The sequence below is a fragment of the Denticeps clupeoides genome, chromosome 16 (genome assembly GCF_900700375.1).
Source record: "Denticeps clupeoides chromosome 16, fDenClu1.1, whole genome shotgun sequence".
Classification (NCBI taxonomy): domain Eukaryota; kingdom Metazoa; phylum Chordata; class Actinopteri; order Clupeiformes; family Denticipitidae; genus Denticeps; species Denticeps clupeoides.
In genome coordinates, this window is record NC_041722.1 from 13543269 (window position 1) to 13561142 (window position 17874).

General features: G+C 43.4%; 2 protein-coding genes across 5 annotated transcripts; one reads left to right on the top strand and one right to left on the bottom strand.

The window, feature by feature from the left end:
* Positions 1-5914: 5914 nt before the first annotated feature.
* mthfs (5,10-methenyltetrahydrofolate synthetase (5-formyltetrahydrofolate cyclo-ligase)) lies at positions 5915-11220 on the bottom strand. Its single transcript, XM_028956745.1, has 3 exons — positions 10632-11220; positions 9184-9448; positions 5915-6202 (listed from the first exon to the last, which is right to left on the bottom strand). Exons 1-3 carry the CDS (start codon positions 10740-10742, stop codon positions 5967-5969), a joined length of 612 nt encoding a protein of 203 aa, XP_028812578.1. The 5' UTR covers positions 10743-11220; the 3' UTR covers positions 5915-5966.
* A 102-nt stretch (positions 11221-11322) lies between these two features.
* On the top strand, positions 11323-17765 carry zfand6 (zinc finger, AN1-type domain 6). Of its 4 annotated transcripts, XM_028956352.1 has the most exons (7): positions 11327-11446; positions 11535-11785; positions 13684-13841; positions 14093-14210; positions 15032-15135; positions 16735-16845; positions 16992-17765. In XM_028956352.1, exons 3-7 carry the CDS (start codon positions 13691-13693, stop codon positions 17138-17140), a joined length of 633 nt encoding a protein of 210 aa, XP_028812185.1. In that variant the 5' UTR covers positions 11327-11446; positions 11535-11785; positions 13684-13690; the 3' UTR covers positions 17141-17765. The 4 variants fall into 4 exon arrangements, with proteins under 4 accessions (XP_028812184.1, XP_028812187.1, XP_028812185.1 ...); XM_028956351.1 differs by lacking the exon at positions 11535-11785 and having other exon boundaries at positions 11323-11446; XM_028956354.1 differs by lacking the exon at positions 11535-11785 and having other exon boundaries at positions 11323-11446; positions 14096-14210.
* The last annotated feature ends 109 nt before the right edge of the window (positions 17766-17874 follow it).

Below are 17874 nucleotides of genomic sequence, written 5' to 3' on the forward strand. Positions count from 1 at the left end.
GATATTACCAATTCTTATAATAAAACCTGCACTTCTAATGCAGCATACATTTTAATTAAACTGTGACAGCAATGCCTCAGCCCTCTGAGAATTTGTCTGTTCATGCAAAGATTTGCAAAATCAAAATTGAAGTTACACATGTAATATGACAAGGGGGGAAGGGAGAAAATGACAGGAAATGACATCTTAAGTAAAACAATCAGAATGTCAAGAGAAAGATCATGCATGGCGAATAGTTTGATTGGAATTTGATACTCTTTCAGCAGAAATAAAAAACAATTCATCCAGGCCACTCGTTACACGGCCTTCCGCCGTATATCCAGAGTCAGGGCACGTTCATCCTCAGACAGGATGTGGCCGCGTGTGCACTGCCACCCCGGATTGCAGTGTTAATCTCTCCTCCCAGCCACCTGGCACAACAGGAGCAGCAGCAACAAGAGCAGCTCCCACACAGAACCAGCCTATCCTCCCCCAGCCCTTAACTGCCTGTGTGATGGGACTTTTATGGATCCCTGCTGCACTGTGATTGGGAGTGTTTCAGAACGTGTGTTTGTGAGGATTTATATGCAAAGTTATGTGGCATTTGGCATTTCTATATAATTAAATATAAATGTATTTCAATGTAATTGCATTGATTAAGTCCGTAAATAAAGCTTTATGATTTGCAATCAGAAACAGTGTTTCTGTTACTTTGGTAAAGTAATCAGGCATGAGTACTTAGAAAAGGTTCCCATTTTTTTACATGGACATTTCAGGGGTCCCTGGATGTGCATGCATGCAATTACATTTCTTATATTAAAAAAGTATAGACCACCGTAACCCAAAGGGACTGATTCAAGTCTTCAGAGACAGTCTGAGGGAAAAATCCCAGTCAATTTGCACACCTTCAATCTCATCAGACATTCTCATGACTTGCCTGCCTGTCCCAGAAGCACTGCAGGCGTCGGATCAAAGTCCATTCCTCAATGAACAGTGTAGATTTATTTTTTCCATCGCTAAATTCTTCACACTCCATTCTATTCTCTTGCCTATGACACAATAGGGCAGTTTTACCATCGTAAAAGGCTAATGTATAGTTTCAGATGGAAGGCTGCTGTGCCTTTTGGTGGCTTTCACATGATACTTCTGTGCACAGTGCATTGACAGAACATAAATGTCAAGAGTCAATTGCCTTCCATACTACAGAAACTAAGCAAAAATGTGCACAATAAGAGTAATTTTAGGTTGTCAATCAAATCAATACCAAACCTTTTGACAAAATAGTTGAATGTTGTCTCTTTTGGGCTGCTTCCATTAAGAGTCGCCACAGTGGACCAACCAGTCTGATTGTCCACACAAAGATTGGGCAAAAGTCTTGACGGGGAAATGGTGGCTAAGCTTGCATAACGTCTCCCACCCCATGCAGTAGAGACACTGAGCAGCTCCGTCAGTGGATGACCTTGCATCCACAATGTGGGATTCAGATTCAGAAGGTCTTCCCTTCCAAAGAATGTCAGACCCTACAACAAAAGTCCTTGCAATACACCATTGTGTTTTCTTAAGTGCAATATATCTATATATGTACTTTGTTGTTTGTTTATTTATTAATATAATATTCACATATATACACTCATACATTGGGGGGAAAAAACACCAATTTTGCACGTTGTCACACTTAAAAAGATGAGAGAGGTCTGTCGTTTTCATCATAAGTACACGTCCTCTGAGACACAGAATGTAAAATCCAGGAAATCCCATCGTATTCTTTTTAAAGGTCCCTTGAATTTTTGCTTTTATATTAGTCTTAGTGGCCCCCTAATACTGTATCTGAAGTCTCTTTCCAAAATTCAGAATTACAGCGACACAATGTGATTTCCCTGGACGCGTCATTTTGGTGTCTGTAGCTTGAAATGTTAATGAGGAGGAGAGAGGCGGGACGAAGAGGAGAGTGGCCTATAGAATTGAGCAGGCATTCGCGGAAATGACACCAGCATGACAATGATCCCAAACACACCGCTCGAGCAACGAAGGACCGGCTACGTAAAAAGTATTACAAGGTTCTGGACTGGACTGACCAGTAGAGATGCTGTGTCCAGCGACAGCCCCAAAACATCACAGCTCTTGAGAAGATCTGCATGGAAGAATGGCCAAAAATACCAGCTACAGTGTGAATGCTTGATAAAGACCAACAGGAAACGTTTACATTTACAGTATTTCACAGATGTTCTTATACAGAGTGACTTACATACGTGCTTTAAATATCCTTTATTGAAGGATAATGGTTCACTAGGACACGATCTGTAGATACCGTTTCCACAACTCAGAACCCAACCATTTTTTAAGATGTAGAAAGTGTACGTAAAAGCTCTTTTAGTCCAAATGCTTTCTAAACAGGTTATTAATTTGTGCTCGAAGATCGCAAGCACAAACGTTTGACCTCTGAAATTGCAGAGCAATTCACATTACACAGTATTGAGGTGAACTTTTTCCATTGACCAAATATTTATTGTCTGCTCCTTTACACAAATTAATTCTTTAGAAATCACACAATGTGAATAAAATTGGATTTTTTTTTACATTCTCTCTGTCACAGTTGAAGTGTACGTATGATGAAAATTACAGACCTCTCTCATCTTTTTTTTTTTTTTTTCAAATTGTTTTTATCATTTTGATACTGTACGTTTATTATAGTTTTTTTATTCTATTTATTTTTGCTGCTCTTATTTCCTACTGTCCACTTTCTGTCACGACTATGCAAATTTCCCACTTGTGGGACTAATAAAGTATTATTATCTTATCCTATCTTATCATTTACCCGGGCTTGGGACTGGCACCAAGAAATGCATGATTCCCAGTAACAATGATTTGGCAAAATAGTAGAATGATGTTTTAAAAAAATTCTGGGGAAACAAAACTTCTGGCATGAACTTTTAAAGACAGACAGTAATGAGAAGTGACATAAAACAGGCCACCCTGCCTCTGGTTCAACCAGCAGACGCGCTACAGCTATGGTGCTTTGACTTTTTAGGGATGATGAGGTGCCCATATTTTTCTACTGAGGAAGGAAACGATTAGAAAAAGACCAAAATAATTTGTCCGTGGCCGACGTCTGTGCTGAGGTGTCCCGGCTGCCATCATTACCGTTTCCTGGCCTAAGATCTCCTGTTTTCAATAGGCCATTGTGTTGTGTTGCATGTTGTTTGAAAAGATCTGAGTCCAAAAGTCTCTTCACTCATCATTTGGTGGGAAATAGAAAGGAAAAAAGAAAAGAGGCAGCAGTTGATAAGATAAAACGCAATTGTTAAACTAATAAAGACAAAAATTTGACACCAGCATAACGCTCATTTAAGCAATGGGTTTTATTTGTCGCCTTTTGAATCCAAAAGAGCTTGCTATGAATCCCTTTCTGTGTTGCCCATAAATAGTGATAATTGCTATCTAATGATCTGCCATTGTTGTTTTCGGAAGGAGAGGTTGGACCAGAGAATGACATCAAATTTTAAGCAAATGGGTTGTTTTTTGTTCACAAAAGAGGAGCATCTGACCCCCTCCCCGTAAATCTTCACCACTCCGTTCTCATGAATCCCAAGCTGTGATCAGCTCAGAGAGCACCTACCGGATGCCATCCTGTGAGGTGTGATGTGCCTTTGTGCTGCGAAAGCCAGCTCGTGGATGTGTGATTTAGGTGAACACAACAAGCTTCTGGCCGACTTGCGTGTTCCACTGCTAGTTTTTGACTAATATAAATGTGCTCCGTTGTTTTGATTTCCACCAAACATGGAATATTGTAATCAGTTAACAGGGAAAACAAATGTACCTGTCTGTACGCTGTCTTTGAAGGCGTACTCTGCCTGTCGGAGCACAATGCGCAGCGCCTGTCATTAGTCAGCCATACCAGCACAATGCCACTCTGAAGCGCGGTTATTGGACTATTAGTCATTTTCCTCTCAGTGACACTTCCAGCTCTTCTGGCTCAGCATGCGCTGCACAGCAAAAACTATATTCAGCTACTTGTGGAAATTGTGGGGGGTGGGGGGGTGTATTGATTTAGTAGGCCAATCACGGAAAACTTAATATCTAGTTCAGGCAAACTGTACATGTTAATTGGGACTCGGGTCATTAAAAATACATGCGATTCCCAACATGCTACCCATCAATCAATCTGAAAAATTATGGTGTTACGTGTTTTATGCTCTTTAACAGTAAAGTACTCATCTTCTTGGATAATCTTGTAAAATATGTTTTATATGAAATATAAGATAATATTGGACATTCAGAATATATAATTTGGTGGGTGGAGTCATACTTTTTTATTAACCAAAAAAATTATTTATGCAGTTAAAATATAGCCTGACGTTAAGGTTTAATTCATGCCGCCTTGATTCTTGAGCAATAAACCAAATCTCCTGTTCACGGGGCTCAGAGAAAACTCGGGAGCATGCGTCATCAGAGCCCCAGCCTGTCACATGCGAACCTGCTCGGTGACGAGCCTCGCATCGGCTTATTAATTCACTATAATGAGCTCTCCTGCTGAGCGCTGGCATCCCAGCAGATCTTTTTTTTTTATTAATTATTTCCAGGGTCCCACTGTTTTGTATTAAGCAGGACGAAAACAGCAGCTTTACTGGGATGACGCGCTTCCAGTCTGAAATGAATACACAAATACACAAATATTTGTTTGTTAGTATTGTACAGGGTTGGCTCATCATTGATGGAGTGCCGATTCAGTGTGGTTTGTCGGCTTATCCCGGGCTTGGCAGCTATATAAAATAATATAGGGCTGACGGAGGGCTCAGCTGTTCGCAGCATGTCTTTGCTGGATAAGTACCAACTGCTGGGTTCGAACACACCATGCACAATGCCCTTGATAGATCCGCCTGATAAATAATGCTTTGGAAAAGCAAAATAGAGGGAGAATAAAAACATACAGGACTTGTTGCCTCATATTGTATGGGACCAAATTGGCCATTAACATTTTCTGGTCTCATTCAGTAGTATTTATTCAGCTTACTCCAGTGGCTCTACAAATTTTCACAATAAATACTACCCCACAAAACATTTTAACAACGACTATTAACATTTGGTAACAAAGGCCTACAGTATTTAACTTATTCCTAATATGAACATTATTTACACAGTAAGTAAGAATTTTAGCTGGATATTAAGAATAACAACTAACTGCATTTATACACACAGCAGATGTGAATATGAATAATAATCTAATCATCTCAACTAGAGTACCACAGTTAGAGAACCAAGATTCTAGTCTCCAGCATGATTTTGAACCTGCTATGTGTGTAAAGCCAATGTATTGTGGGATTGTTTTCCTTAAATTTGCCCTCCCCTAATCCCTTTCCTCTGTTCTCTTCATCTCTCCTTTAGGAGCAGCTACAGAAAGAATATGAGATGAGCACAATTAATGCTGTGGCTGCATGTTAGCTGAACTGTCATATTAGTGAAACCCGCACAACATGGCAAGTTAACACACCTTCCTGCAGCCATCTAAGCAGAGCTGATATAAAGTAAGAGGAATTGCTGCTGGGGCGAGCACTTGTGTGGCAGAAAATAAACTACAACCAGTGAGGGAGCATTATTCAAAAGATGGCTGTTAAAGATTACAATATTTCAATTAACCAATGATACATATGAAGAAGTGCTATATCAGCACTGACTTAAAACATGGGGCATTGTTCTCAGGCTTGTACACTTGGCGTTCACAAAATTTGGAAACTATATGGAACATATAAGAAACAATCACTTGGTAGTTAGTTGTATTTTGAAGGCGAGACGCAAAATACTTTATTTGATTTTCCCACAAAATCTGTAGTGATGCACTGCAAAAACAGTGCAAAATATATGATTGTGCATGTACCACAATTCAACTGTTAATATTTATCTACAGCTATCATAATAATAAAAAAATTATTTTGTTGAATGAATTTTAAAAAGCACTTTAATGGTTCCAGGAAACAAGTTAGAAGCCTAGCTCACTGATTAGTTTCTTCATCTTCACAGAGAACCTCATCTATGCGGATGTCAGTGTCGCCCATAGGAACCTCTCCGCAAAGCTGCTCTTTGAAGGCTAGAGCAATTGTGTACGGCTTCTCCTTAGAGTCCTTCATGCAGCGTTCCAGGTAGGCGTCATAGAAACCTTTCCCACGGCCCAGCCGGTTGCCGCTTCTGTCGAAGCCAAGTCCAGGCATGAGGATGAGGTCAAGACCACCTAATCAGGAGAAACAGAGAATACAACACAAATGTTGTTCAAAACATGTTCAATGTCTCAGTAAGAAAAAAAAATATTTTTTTTCCAATAATAATACATCCACAAACATCACTGGCATGGATGACCTTCACACTTCATTTATTGCACTCATGGCTAACAAAGATGGCAAAGATCACCCCCTTGTGGTGAAAAATGTTTTTTATCTGATCCATACACTTCAGTCTTCCTTTTCAAATTACAAGCAGAAACAAAATGACTAATGACTACTTTCAAAACATTATTATTTGTTGTATATTACAGGTTTTTAGAAATTATGCTCTAGATTTCAACAATCTCGCATATTGTCTTGTCATTGCATGCATCTCCTCATCATAAATAATTTTTAAAAAATCAATACAATTCAAGACACTCCTGTCTTGCTCAGGGAAGTAAGATGGTAGTAAGTGGGATTTGAACCTGGGTGTTCTCGTTCATATGTGAGGCGAGTGTGTCACCCACTTGGCACCTACCACCACTACCACTCCATTAGTAGTTTTCATATTTTTATATAAAACTTAATACGGAGTCATCCCATGTACAAACGGCCAGTTAATGGTTTTTATCATTTACACTCCAGGCATCTTCAGGCGGGAATTGCAACAGTGAGCTCAAATGTTGCTCGACATCAAAAACACCTCAACGTCCCATAAGGGCCGCCGGTGAAGAGTGCTGCATTGATCCATGGTCCCAACGATGTCACAGTAATCTATCTTCCCACAACACACACTCCAGTCCAGACCTTTTACTCTGCCAGCTCAAGCAACAACATTTTCCAGTCTTCTCCTCAAACCGCTGTGCAGATTTAAAGTTCTGTTGGTACCCATGGGGAATATAGACACTCTGTGGAGGTAGAAACACAGATACATGTTTTCCCGAGTCTTTGAAGTGACCGTCCAAAAAAAAAGACAACTAGCTTTTGTGTGTTTCAGAGTCTCTTTCTGTACAAGAGCTTTAATCTTTTAGCGTTCACAGTCCCAACAGGAGGATACGGCACTGGCTTGTGCGTCTCTGTGGGAATACAGATTTGGGCCCATCCACGTTCTCTACCAAACCAGACTGCTGCAGTGGAGAGGTCTTAAATAAAACAAGTCATTAATAGTCACAAATCGTTTTCATGAAACAATCATTTTAACAGTAATAATGTTTAGAATTAGAAAGTTGAATAACCAGTACAATGCATGTTATTGGGTTTTTTTGTGGTTGTTTAGGGTTATTCCCTCTGACTTGACTACTTTTCTACCATTTTAATTGTTCTAGTAAAGTAGACTTTTTAAAATAAGCTATCTAACCTACAATTATATCAATGTATTAAGAATTAAATTATCACTTAAAAGTAACTTCAATACCTTTTCTGAGTATTTTACAATACCGATTATAATGAATCTGTTAATTAATGCATCAATTAATGCGTGCCATTCTTTTGCGCATCCATTTTATGCCAGAATGGTTGTATCCCAATCCGCAGCATTACAGTTTTTCTCCTTTGTTTTGGCTTATTTCTTGAAACAGACATTACATTCTTAAAACTCTAAGATCATTGGGCCAAAATATCTTACAGTTCTGCGCAACATTAGAGCTCACAAGCAAAAGTTCATATCTCTCCCAAAACTGTTCACACATTTCCCATCTAAAGTGACAGTACCATCCAAAATTCAAAGATCTTTCTCAATTGCTTTGGCTCATTTGTATTCACTCAGTGCTTTTTGCCAAAATATCATGGATGGTTCAGCACAACACCACGGATCACCTGCAAAAACTCATATCTGCCCCAAAACTGTTTACCCATGTGCCAAAACTAAATTCCTTTCTCATGTAAATAGTCAGCACCCCAAAATGCAGTGTCCCTTTGGCACTGTGCAAGCACTGCTAGTCAACATGGCTAGATGTTTTGTCACTGTGGAAGAAGTCTAGCTAACAGAAAAAAAACAAAGAATTTTACAGTAAGAAGGGTCATGGTGGCCGGGCGGCTAAGAAAGTGCACCCGTCATCAGAAGGTTGGCGGTTCGAATGCAGTCCCCACACACTGCTCCCCGGGCGCCTTGCAAGGCTGCCCACTGCACCCTTAGGGGTTTACAGTAAATGCAGAAGACACATTTCACTTTGTGCACTGGGTGCTGTGCAAAAGTTTTGAATTTATCATGGATTTATCAAATGTTCCAAGAAATTCATTTCTGGTGTTCACGGGACTATGCTCTTCACTAATTTTGACAATTGAACAGACTATTTTGCATATGATTACTTACACAATGAAACCATGCTGGTATGCTTTGGAGAGAACAACAATTAGGCAGAATTAACTAATCCGTTTAGATCAGCAAGATCTATTTATTTAGAAAATGTGCTAAATGCGGGCTCATTGTGCTAACTGTAGCCTACTTGTACATAACCATTTGCAAAGATGAACTGAGACACTTGAGACGTGTACTAAGACATTTGCAATTTGATGAATTCAATGAGAAATTCCAGTCTGTAAAGTGGCTTGGAGATTTGTCCATGTTATTTTGAGAATGTCATTTCTGTTTCAAGAAATGAGCCAAACCAACCTGTAACTACTGTAACGTGCTGTTACTAAGGTAGGCTTGGAATGGAAACCCATGAAGCTCTGGAGCAATTAGGAACAACGCTGATGCACCCTCGCCATCTTGTGGTCAAACGGGAGAACCTCCTCAATCCACAGAGATAAACAGGCTATCTCAGGCTATCTAACTGCTCAAAAAACAATGTGTTTATATATTAAATGTTATAATATGAGAACGTTTCTTCAGATAAATCTCTGTGCTGCATGAGCTCAGTTTACACAGGTTTCAGAATTAAGACTCCAGACAACGGAAAAATCCTCACAGAATGCACAGTTCATTAGTTCCACAAAATTACTATGCATAAATCATTAAAAGCTCTGATGGAACTGATGAGTTATCTGCTGGAGCAACGGCCAAACCAACCTGTAGTCAAGGCCTCTTCTCTCCCGCTGTCACCGTCCCCAGGCTGTCGGATGTTCCAGGTGGTCAGCGGAAGGCTGTTTATGTCACCAGGGCTGGTCAGTCTCAGCATATCCATGTGGTTGCTGTGGGTCTGGTACCTGGGGATGAAGCACGCCTTGTTCCTCATGAAGATGTCCTCGATGATCTCCTCAGTGCGGACCTCGTCGCTCATGCTCAGGAAGACGGCGATCCGCTGACAGCTGAGGTACTTTGGGTGGCCGAGGAGCTGATGGAACAGAATCAGAAGATTCTGCCACTCAACAAAATGTGGCGTAACAAACTGTAAAACCAGCCAACCCAAAAACTCATGTGTGTGAAGCCTCTCGCTTACAACTAAGTGAAGTGAAAGTAAACTGATTGTCATTGTGATAAACTGCAGCACAGCACATGGTGTACACGAAATGCTTTTAACCATCGCCCTTACGGGGGCGGTTCCTTAACCGCTAGGCCACCACTGCCCCAACAAATAACACCTTTATGCTCCAGGGCAACATAGTCAACGATATTGGTCCAGGGGCAATGAACCTGAAGGCTGCGAACACTGGCCACACTTTATTATAAAAGTATTAGAATATCAATAATGCTACAGTGGCTGCATTTTAGGATTGGGCTGGGCTGAGTTCCAGGATCGGCAGCTCTACATCACATTGCGACATTATTGCTGACATTTAACTTTATAAGGCTACTTCAATTTAGTGAAATGTTCATAAAGCCATATGTTGAAATAGCACTTTATTGGAATGCAGGATTTGCAGGAGGATGTTTGGGAATGTTCCCTACTTGATCTACAGAAACATGACTGCCGACTGCTGCAATTGCCTACATTTACATTTACAGCATTTATCAGACGTCCTTATCCAGAGCGACTTACAGTCAGTAGTTACAGGGACAGTCTCCCTGGAGCAATTTAGGGTTAAGTGTCATGTTCAGGGACATGCTCAGGGTAGTAAGTGGGGTTTGAACCTGGGTCTTCTGGTTCATAGGCGAGAGTGTGTTACCCACTAGGCTACTACCACCCACATTCATGCTGCTGTTCTCCACACTGGTCTCTTACATGGTTTTATCTGTCCTGTTGGTTTTAGTGGGTTCCTTCATATAGTTTATAACTTTTAGAATTAAACCACGACCTTGGTTGTGGTAGTACAGAGTTCACTTTACCAACTTTCCCTACGACTGCCAGGACCTGTTCTTATCATGCTGAAATGGCCAGGAGGACAAGGACGTATAAGCCAACCGATTGCTCATGATGCAATTACAACAAGCTTCATATTAACAGTAACGGTAATTATTATAGTATATAACAGTAATTATTATAGTATACAAGTTATACAGACAACGGACCAGAAGTGTTATTACACATATTACATTTTGATTTCCATATGCATTTATAACAGCTGGACGTTTTTTACCTTCTGAGAAACAACCCGGGACTGGCGAAGCTTCTCCTGTTCACTCAGAGCCGCGACGCGACTCTTCATCTCCTTCCTCAGCGCCCGTTTAGCGGCGCGCAGCGCGGACATGCCGTCGGACGGGAGCGGCGAGCGATCGATGACTAATTATCGAACGGGATCCCTGCGTTTCGCCCGCACCCACGTGAGATCGGCGGGTGGGTGGGCGTGGCCTCCAACAATGTACTTCCGCCTTCCGTAAACAGACGTTCTCTGACGCAAAACTAAATACGAAGGTTCATAAAATAAAATTACTTTACATTGGGAAATGAACCAATCGCATATTCCAACCCCCTTTTTAACAAAGCCTACTGCTGTATGGTATTCACTCGATTACTAAATGAATAAAAACTCATGCGGTGTTAAGTGAGCCTTAAGTTTTTGAGAAGCTCAACAAGGAACTCCCCGTGTCAGTTGGTTTAATTTTGCTTGGTATGTTTGCGTGACAAAAACGAACAACTTGCGAACGACAGCCGGAGGAGATGCAACCCGACAGAGACGCCTACGGCGCAAAAACAAACGTCGTTCTTATGCTCCTGTTTGTCTTGTCTTGTCCTTTTAACAGGAACATTCTTGTGTGATTGACGTTCCTTTTGGCCAACGGTGGCCCGCGTGTGGGCGTGTCTTACGTGCGGCCAGCCAATGACGGTCGAGCAGGGCCTGCCTTGTATAGTAGACGGTGGCATTTTTTGCGTGTTATGTCGGGGTTTTTATCTGGTGGGATAGAAACGAAGAAAGAGAAGTGTAGAAGGGGCGAATTCGGGACGATCCTCGAGGTACGTCGCCTACAAAGTTGCGATTGTTGTTGGGCAGGTCGACGCGGACCGCCACCGTCGCCGGAATGATTGTTAACCTTGTTTCCAGACACGCTCGGCAGCGGGCAACGCCGCTTCAAGCGGGGGAACAAAAGGACATTGTTCAAACAGGAAACGGGGAGAAATGCGACGGCTTCGGGGCTCCGCCGACTCACCGTCGCCCACGAGAACCCCCGAGAATCGGCGGCGCGCAGTCGTTTTGACGGGGCAGATTCGTCTCGGGTGTCCGCATGTGTCGTGTTTTGTTTAAATCGGCTCTAGGTCGGTGGTTTCAGCTGCTGACGGTGACCCGACCAACAGGTTCGTTTGTCGTCCCCCCAACATACACACACACACAACACACGCTCTTAATTTCGGCCGTGATCGATGTTGTTCTTGCTCTGAGATCATTAAAACATATAAAAAAAAAAAAGCAGCAACTTTTCTTCCGAACATTCCCCATCCTCTTCGGAATGAAGTTCCGTTCGACCGGGGACGCGCCGCGCAAGATGACAGCAGTGTTGGCAAAGTCCGTAGTTTTACCAAAGGCACGAAATCGATTTTTTCTGAAATCAATATGTATATTCGAGCAAAGGGGGACTCTGTTGTTTTATTTCACTTCGTTTCATCCGCACCGCCCACGAAGTTGTCTCGTTCCTGCTCCTGTGACGGAATAAGAGACGTTTTTCGACGCCGAGCCAGGCGTGCGATTCCGTCTCCATTTGAAAAAAGTTCTTCTCTTATCACGCAGGCCTGGTGTCTGATGAATAAGCGAAGCTCATGTGGCATCTTTCTCTCAGATTACCGCTCATCCAGGTAAACCGGAGAGGCGCATTACGTCCGGGTTACTGCATAAGCTTCACTTTTTTTTTTTAATCTGCATGTGATATAACGGGACGGCCCTTCCTTCAGACGCATGAAGACGCTGAAGCTCATGGCCTCGTCTACGTTCTTAGTGCTGAGCGTCTCGATCTCGAGTCGTGGTTGGTGGCTGCAGCACGGCCTCCGTGCGTGTCTGTGACGAAGTGACAGCTGAGCAGCTTTCTCGTGACTCACCGTCAAGTAGTAGGGTGGTAGTAGCCTAGCGGGTAACACACTCGCCTATGGACCAGAAGACCCAGGTTCAAATCCCACTTACTACCATTGTGTCCCTGAGCAAGACACTTAAACCTAAGTTGCTCCAGGGGGGGACGGTCCCTGTCACTACTAATTGTAAGTCGCTCTGGATAAGGGCGTCTGATAAATGTCGTAAATGTAAGTCTCATTCCGATTAACGGCGAGGTGGACGTTGGCACCGGAGTTACAGCGATATGGACGTTCTAAAGGCCCAACTCGGCTCCGTCTACCTGTTGGCCCTGGCTGGGCCTGTTTTGCTGGTTGCAAAGTCTCTGAAGTCTGAGATTAGTTCTATTTTTTTTTTTTTAATACATTGAATTAGTCATAAGTTGTGGAAGTATTACGAGAGAAATTGTGCAGATTGGGTCCAATGGGCCACATTCTGCATCGGTGTGGCACCTTGGCTACTGTAAATGCCCGAGGGCTGTAACAATTCTACACGAGCGGGGATAGAAATGGCCCAGATATTCACGACGAGCTCAGTCGGTGAGAACGTTCTCACAGTCCAGATGCAGGAGGCCCGCAGGCTGCCTCTGCCCCGTGAAGACACGACCACACCAGATGCCCCCCTCTCCTGTTACGTCCTGATTGAGATCAGACCCGGGCAGAAAATCGCCCCTCCAAATGCATGCTAATGATTTGCCAGCTTGAAGGCTCGTTTCTTCCGGGGGTCCCGCGTTGTCTGTTCTGAAAGAGGGAGGCGGTCCTTTTTCTGGAGGATGGGAGTGGAAGACGAGACGAGTAGTTCTGTCTCTCCCGCTGCACTCACAGGCGATTGTGGCGCTGGTCCATGCGTCAGCGTCACCGCGCGCGTAAGATAAGGCCGCTCTTCCGTAACACCTTCATAAATCCCCAGCCACTCTTACTTCCAAGCGATTCTTCAAGTTACGGTACGTTCGGCCCCAAGGTTCCACACCAAACGATGTGCCGCGCGGCCTAGTCGGCAAGCGGTAAACACTGTCACTTGCGGCTGCCGTTACATTACAAGCCTCGCGGCCGGGAACCGAGAGAAGACTAAGGAGGGTGTTGTGTTTCTGATCTTTTTTTTATTTATTTTTTATTTGATTTATTCCTCGTCCTCCCCCGTCCCTGCTTCTTCACAGGAGGGACATGGCTCAAGAGACAAACCAGACCCAAGTGCCTATGCTTTGTGCCACTGGCTGTGGCTTTTATGGGAACCCGCGGACGAACGGGATGTGCTCGGTCTGTTATAAGGACTTCTTACAGCGACAGAACAGCAGTGGACGGGCGAGTCCGCCAGGTGAGCGCGCAACGCTTCCCTTTTCATAACAGAGCAGTATCGTAAATGAACGCCGCCACTGTGAAATGTTTCGTAACTGTCTTGATAGCTGATGGCGGATCATCCTCAGTGGACCTCTTGGCGTTGTCAGGCTTTGTGTCAATCGCAACCCGTGTCTGCGGAGCCGAAAGAGGCCGCGGGAGGGAGGGAGGGAGGAGGGGGGGGGGGGTTGATTTTAAGACTTCTTTTGATTTCTTTTGGTGTCGTTGCAGTAGCGTCCTCTGGAGTCAGTAGTTTTGGAGAGTCTCTTCCCACGCACTGCTCCGATAACCATACTGTTGAGGTGTCGTCAGCATTTATCCAGTCAGCCACGTCTGTGGGACAAAGCAGGTACTGTACAAAGCCTACCACTAGCCTTGATGAAAGCCTTAGCGTAGCCTTTGACATGGAGAGGGTGTTGTGTGCGCGACTGTGTCTGTGATGACTGTTGCCACGCAGTCACCCCGGTGACGCGTAGACTTCATGCTGCTTTTATGTCTTATTTTCATCACTACAAAAACGAAAAGGACCATCGCATAGCAGCTACAGTGTTCTTAGTCAGGGTCATAAGTCACTTTTCCATTAACCCTCTAATTGAAATTGCTAATAGAAAATACACCCAAGATCGAAAATGTGGTATCTCAGGTGGGGTTTTATTATTATTATTATTATTATTTTTATTTATTTTGCATAACTGCAATGGAAACACTTTCTTTCATATCAATAGGTCACGTGATGTTCAAGTAAAACGGCATGATGATCTGAAATGTCGTGCATGTACGGTTCTCGAGTTGCATGGACTCGCATCAGCCCTTCAGAGGTTCAGTGGGGTCATCCTAAGGTTCTGATTCCACGGCTCGCATCCAGAAATCTCCCACCCATGCTCTCGCGTCCATTAGAAATAAGCCTGACAAAATCCGGAATGGTTCTGACCATCCACGTCTTAGCGCACGAAGAGAAATGCAGCAATTTAGCCACTGTGTTGTGTAAAATATTCGTTTGTGCAACTCTGTAATGGAAACGTGACTACGGTGTTCATTTCCCCGATAACAATAGCTTTCCACTCGTATGAATGTAACGCTCTGGATGTAATGAACACCTCTCCGTGGTGTTCTTGGCACTGACCCTACGCTGGTCCTTTGGGGACACTTTTTGATCTTCTTTTTTTCTAGCGCTGCATCAAGCCCAGCTCTCCTATCACAAGCACAGGTAGCACGTTGTGAACCGGGGGAGTCAGCTGCAGCCAAAGCAGTCCCGAAACCCGACGAACCGCAAGGTACGTATTCTGCACGTGTGCTGCGCGTTCTGCCCCGTTATTCAATGACTGCTGCAGATCTCACGCTGGTTTCTTATCAGAGGCTTGTGTTCTTTGAGAAGAGTCCAGGGCACTTTTATATCAAGCAGTGGCTCTGGGATAAAGAGTTGGAGATTGAGGAATTGCAGAAAATAAGATGTAGCACGCACACACACACACATTTTACATTTACAGTATTTATCAGACGCCCTTATCCAGAGCGGCTTACAATGAGTAGTTACAGGGACAGTCACCCGGAGAAATTTAGGGATAAGTGTCTTGCTCAGGGACACAATGGTAGTAAGTGGGGTTTGAACCTGGGTCTTCTGGTTCATAGGCGAGTGTGTTACCCACTAGGCTACTACCACCCTACACACGTACAGGGACACTCACTTCACTCACTTTCCATTGTCGTTTGGTCCTGTTACTCAGGAGCCCATCCCATGACACTGTGTGCAGGGTGGGGACTCACCGAGGGCACACACGCACGCTCTATGTGGACAATTTCAAGTTGTGCGTGCCCTTGTAAGGTCAGAGGAAACTCCGCACACACCATGTGCACACTCCCAACCTGGTGTGAGGCTACTTCGATGAGCAGCGTTCAGCCGTGCAGCCCCGCTTGCTAGTTTGCGGTGGCTGTTCGAGGAGGAACAAGGATGGCTGTATGGCTCTTATTTTGCGTTATTCATGTGTGGCTTTGCTAAAGATGAAGATTTCACGTGACCTTAGTCATCCCTGTATGCTACGTTGTACTTGCACCTGCCTGACGGCTATGACCATTTGATGCACGCAGTAATTTGTGGTGGGTGGCAGTAGCCTAGTGGGTAACACACTCGCCTATGAACCAGAAGACCCAGGTTCAAATCCCACTTACTACCATTGTGTCCCTGAGCAAGACACTTAACCCCAAGTGGCTCCAGGGGGCACTGTCCCTATAACTACTGATTGTAACTCGCTCTGGATAAGGGCATCTGGTAAATGTAAATTCAGCATTTTAAAGGGGCATCCTGGTGAAAATAACATTAGAGAGTATGTATTTTTGTGCTTTTTTTTTTTTTTTTTTTTAACGTTTCGAACAAACGGCATTCGCAAATAATCTTTTTGGCCAGCTACAGCACTAATTTTTATATTTTAGAAACCACCGGTTGACACAGTAGTTTGGGTCAGGATTTTGGTGGCCACCAAAGGCTGTTTGATCTGTATTTGATTTTTCAAACTGCTTCAACATTAAAAAATGTTGGTCCAGGTAAGATACATGCATTATTTATATTCAAAAAGGGATCCATTAGTAGGTGTGTGTGTGTGTGTGTGTCTGTCTTAAAGAGAGAACACCCTGCTCCATTTCAGTAAAATGCAGCGCTTCATCTAGCTTGGAAGGTTCGGATAGCTCAGAGAGAGATGAGTGAGAGATGAGTGCATCAGGACGGGCAAAAGGAAGCTAGATGAAACGGTTGCAGGTGCAAAAGAAGAGAGGTAGTAACACTGTCCCCCTGTATCAGAGAAGGAAGATTGAGGCCTCCGTTTGCGCCTTTTGAAATGTTCAACCGAACTTTGTTTGACTCCCGTGATGTTTGTACCCAGTGTCTGCCGAGGTGAGCCAGTCTTCTGTAGAAAACCAGGAAAAACTAGACGAGAAGCCCAAACCGAAGAAGAATCGCTGCTTCACCTGCAGGAAGAAGGTCGGCCTCACGGGTATGTTCCACTTCCATTATGCACCAGCCACAACCACACCGTGTAATGGCTCAGATGTTCGATTGCCCATATCCTGCTGCAATGCATCTGAAATGCTTTGCAGTAATACTTGCTGTCCTTTTCCCTTGCTCTCGCTTTGTCCCCAGGGTTTGACTGCAGATGTGGGAACTTATTTTGCGGCGTCCATCGATACTCAGACATTCACAACTGTACCTTTGATTACAAAGCCGATGCTGCTGAGAGAATTAGGAAAGAAAACCCTGTCGTCGTGGGGGAAAAAATCCAGAAGATATGAAGGATCCCCGTTCACCTGTTTCCCCCGTCTGAAGTTGCTCATGGAAACCCGAGTGATCTCCGCGTCGTCCGACTCGCAAACCTTGCATGCCACCTTCAAATACATCTCTTTTTGAAAATGATTTTACACGCTTCCTCCTCACTCGATTTCATTTCCTTCTGATTTCCATAGAAATGTTTTACTCCTAAAGTAGACAGATTCGATGGTTATTCTATTTTTAATTTAATCACGTAGGGCTTTTATTATGAAAAGGTGTGGACCTGAGGACTACTAGAGGGGCTGTGCTTTTCTGGTATTTACTTAAAAATGCATGCCGATTATTATTATTGTTGTTAATATTATTTCTTTTTTGTTCTCCCGTCCATTATTTGTACTGTATGTAGTAGTCTCTTCCAATAACTGAATGTATGCTGAGAGTTATTGCCATTTGCATCATTAACAGCATTCTTTTTTTTTCGAACTTTACCCAACTTTCTTGTTCTTATTTGGAGTGCAGACGTTTGTATGGATGTTTGCACTTCTCCATTGCTGGTTGTGTGAGTGTTTTTAATAATAATGGGGGGAAAGTATATATAGTTCATATATGAAAGTGCACAGTGACAAAAAAAAAAAGTTAGTGTGCTGTATTTATGTTTTTTTTCCCCGCTTTCTCTGCTTCGATCTGAATAAAAGTGAAAATTTTACAAAAAGAAAAAGCTTCGGTGTTGGGGAATGGGGGAGGATTGCCGAGTCAT

What these genes read in the sequence shown, in the direction of transcription:
- mthfs (XM_028956745.1), bottom strand. Translation starts at nt 10,742, where the DNA reads ATGTCCGCGCTGCGCGCCGCTAAACGGGCGCTGAGGAAGGAGATGAAG. An exon ending in CCCGGGTTGTTTCTCAGAAG is followed by an intron (nt 9,449 to 10,631) that starts GTAAAAAACGTC and finishes CTGTTCCATCAG; the next exon opens with CTCCTCGGCCACCCAAAGTA. An exon ending in AGAAGAGGCCTTGACTACAG is followed by an intron (nt 6,203 to 9,183) that starts GTTGGTTTGGCC and finishes TCTCCTGATTAG; the next exon opens with GTGGTCTTGACCTCATCCTC.
- zfand6 (XM_028956351.1), top strand. Translation starts at nt 13,691, where the DNA reads ATGGCTCAAGAGACAAACCAGACCCAAGTGCCTATGCTTTGTGCCACT. An exon ending in TGGACGGGCGAGTCCGCCAG is followed by an intron (nt 13,842 to 14,092) that starts GTGAGCGCGCAA and finishes GTGTCGTTGCAG; the next exon opens with TAGCGTCCTCTGGAGTCAGT. An exon ending in GAAGAAGGTCGGCCTCACGG is followed by an intron (nt 16,846 to 16,991) that starts GTATGTTCCACT and finishes CTTTGTCCCCAG; the next exon opens with GGTTTGACTGCAGATGTGGG.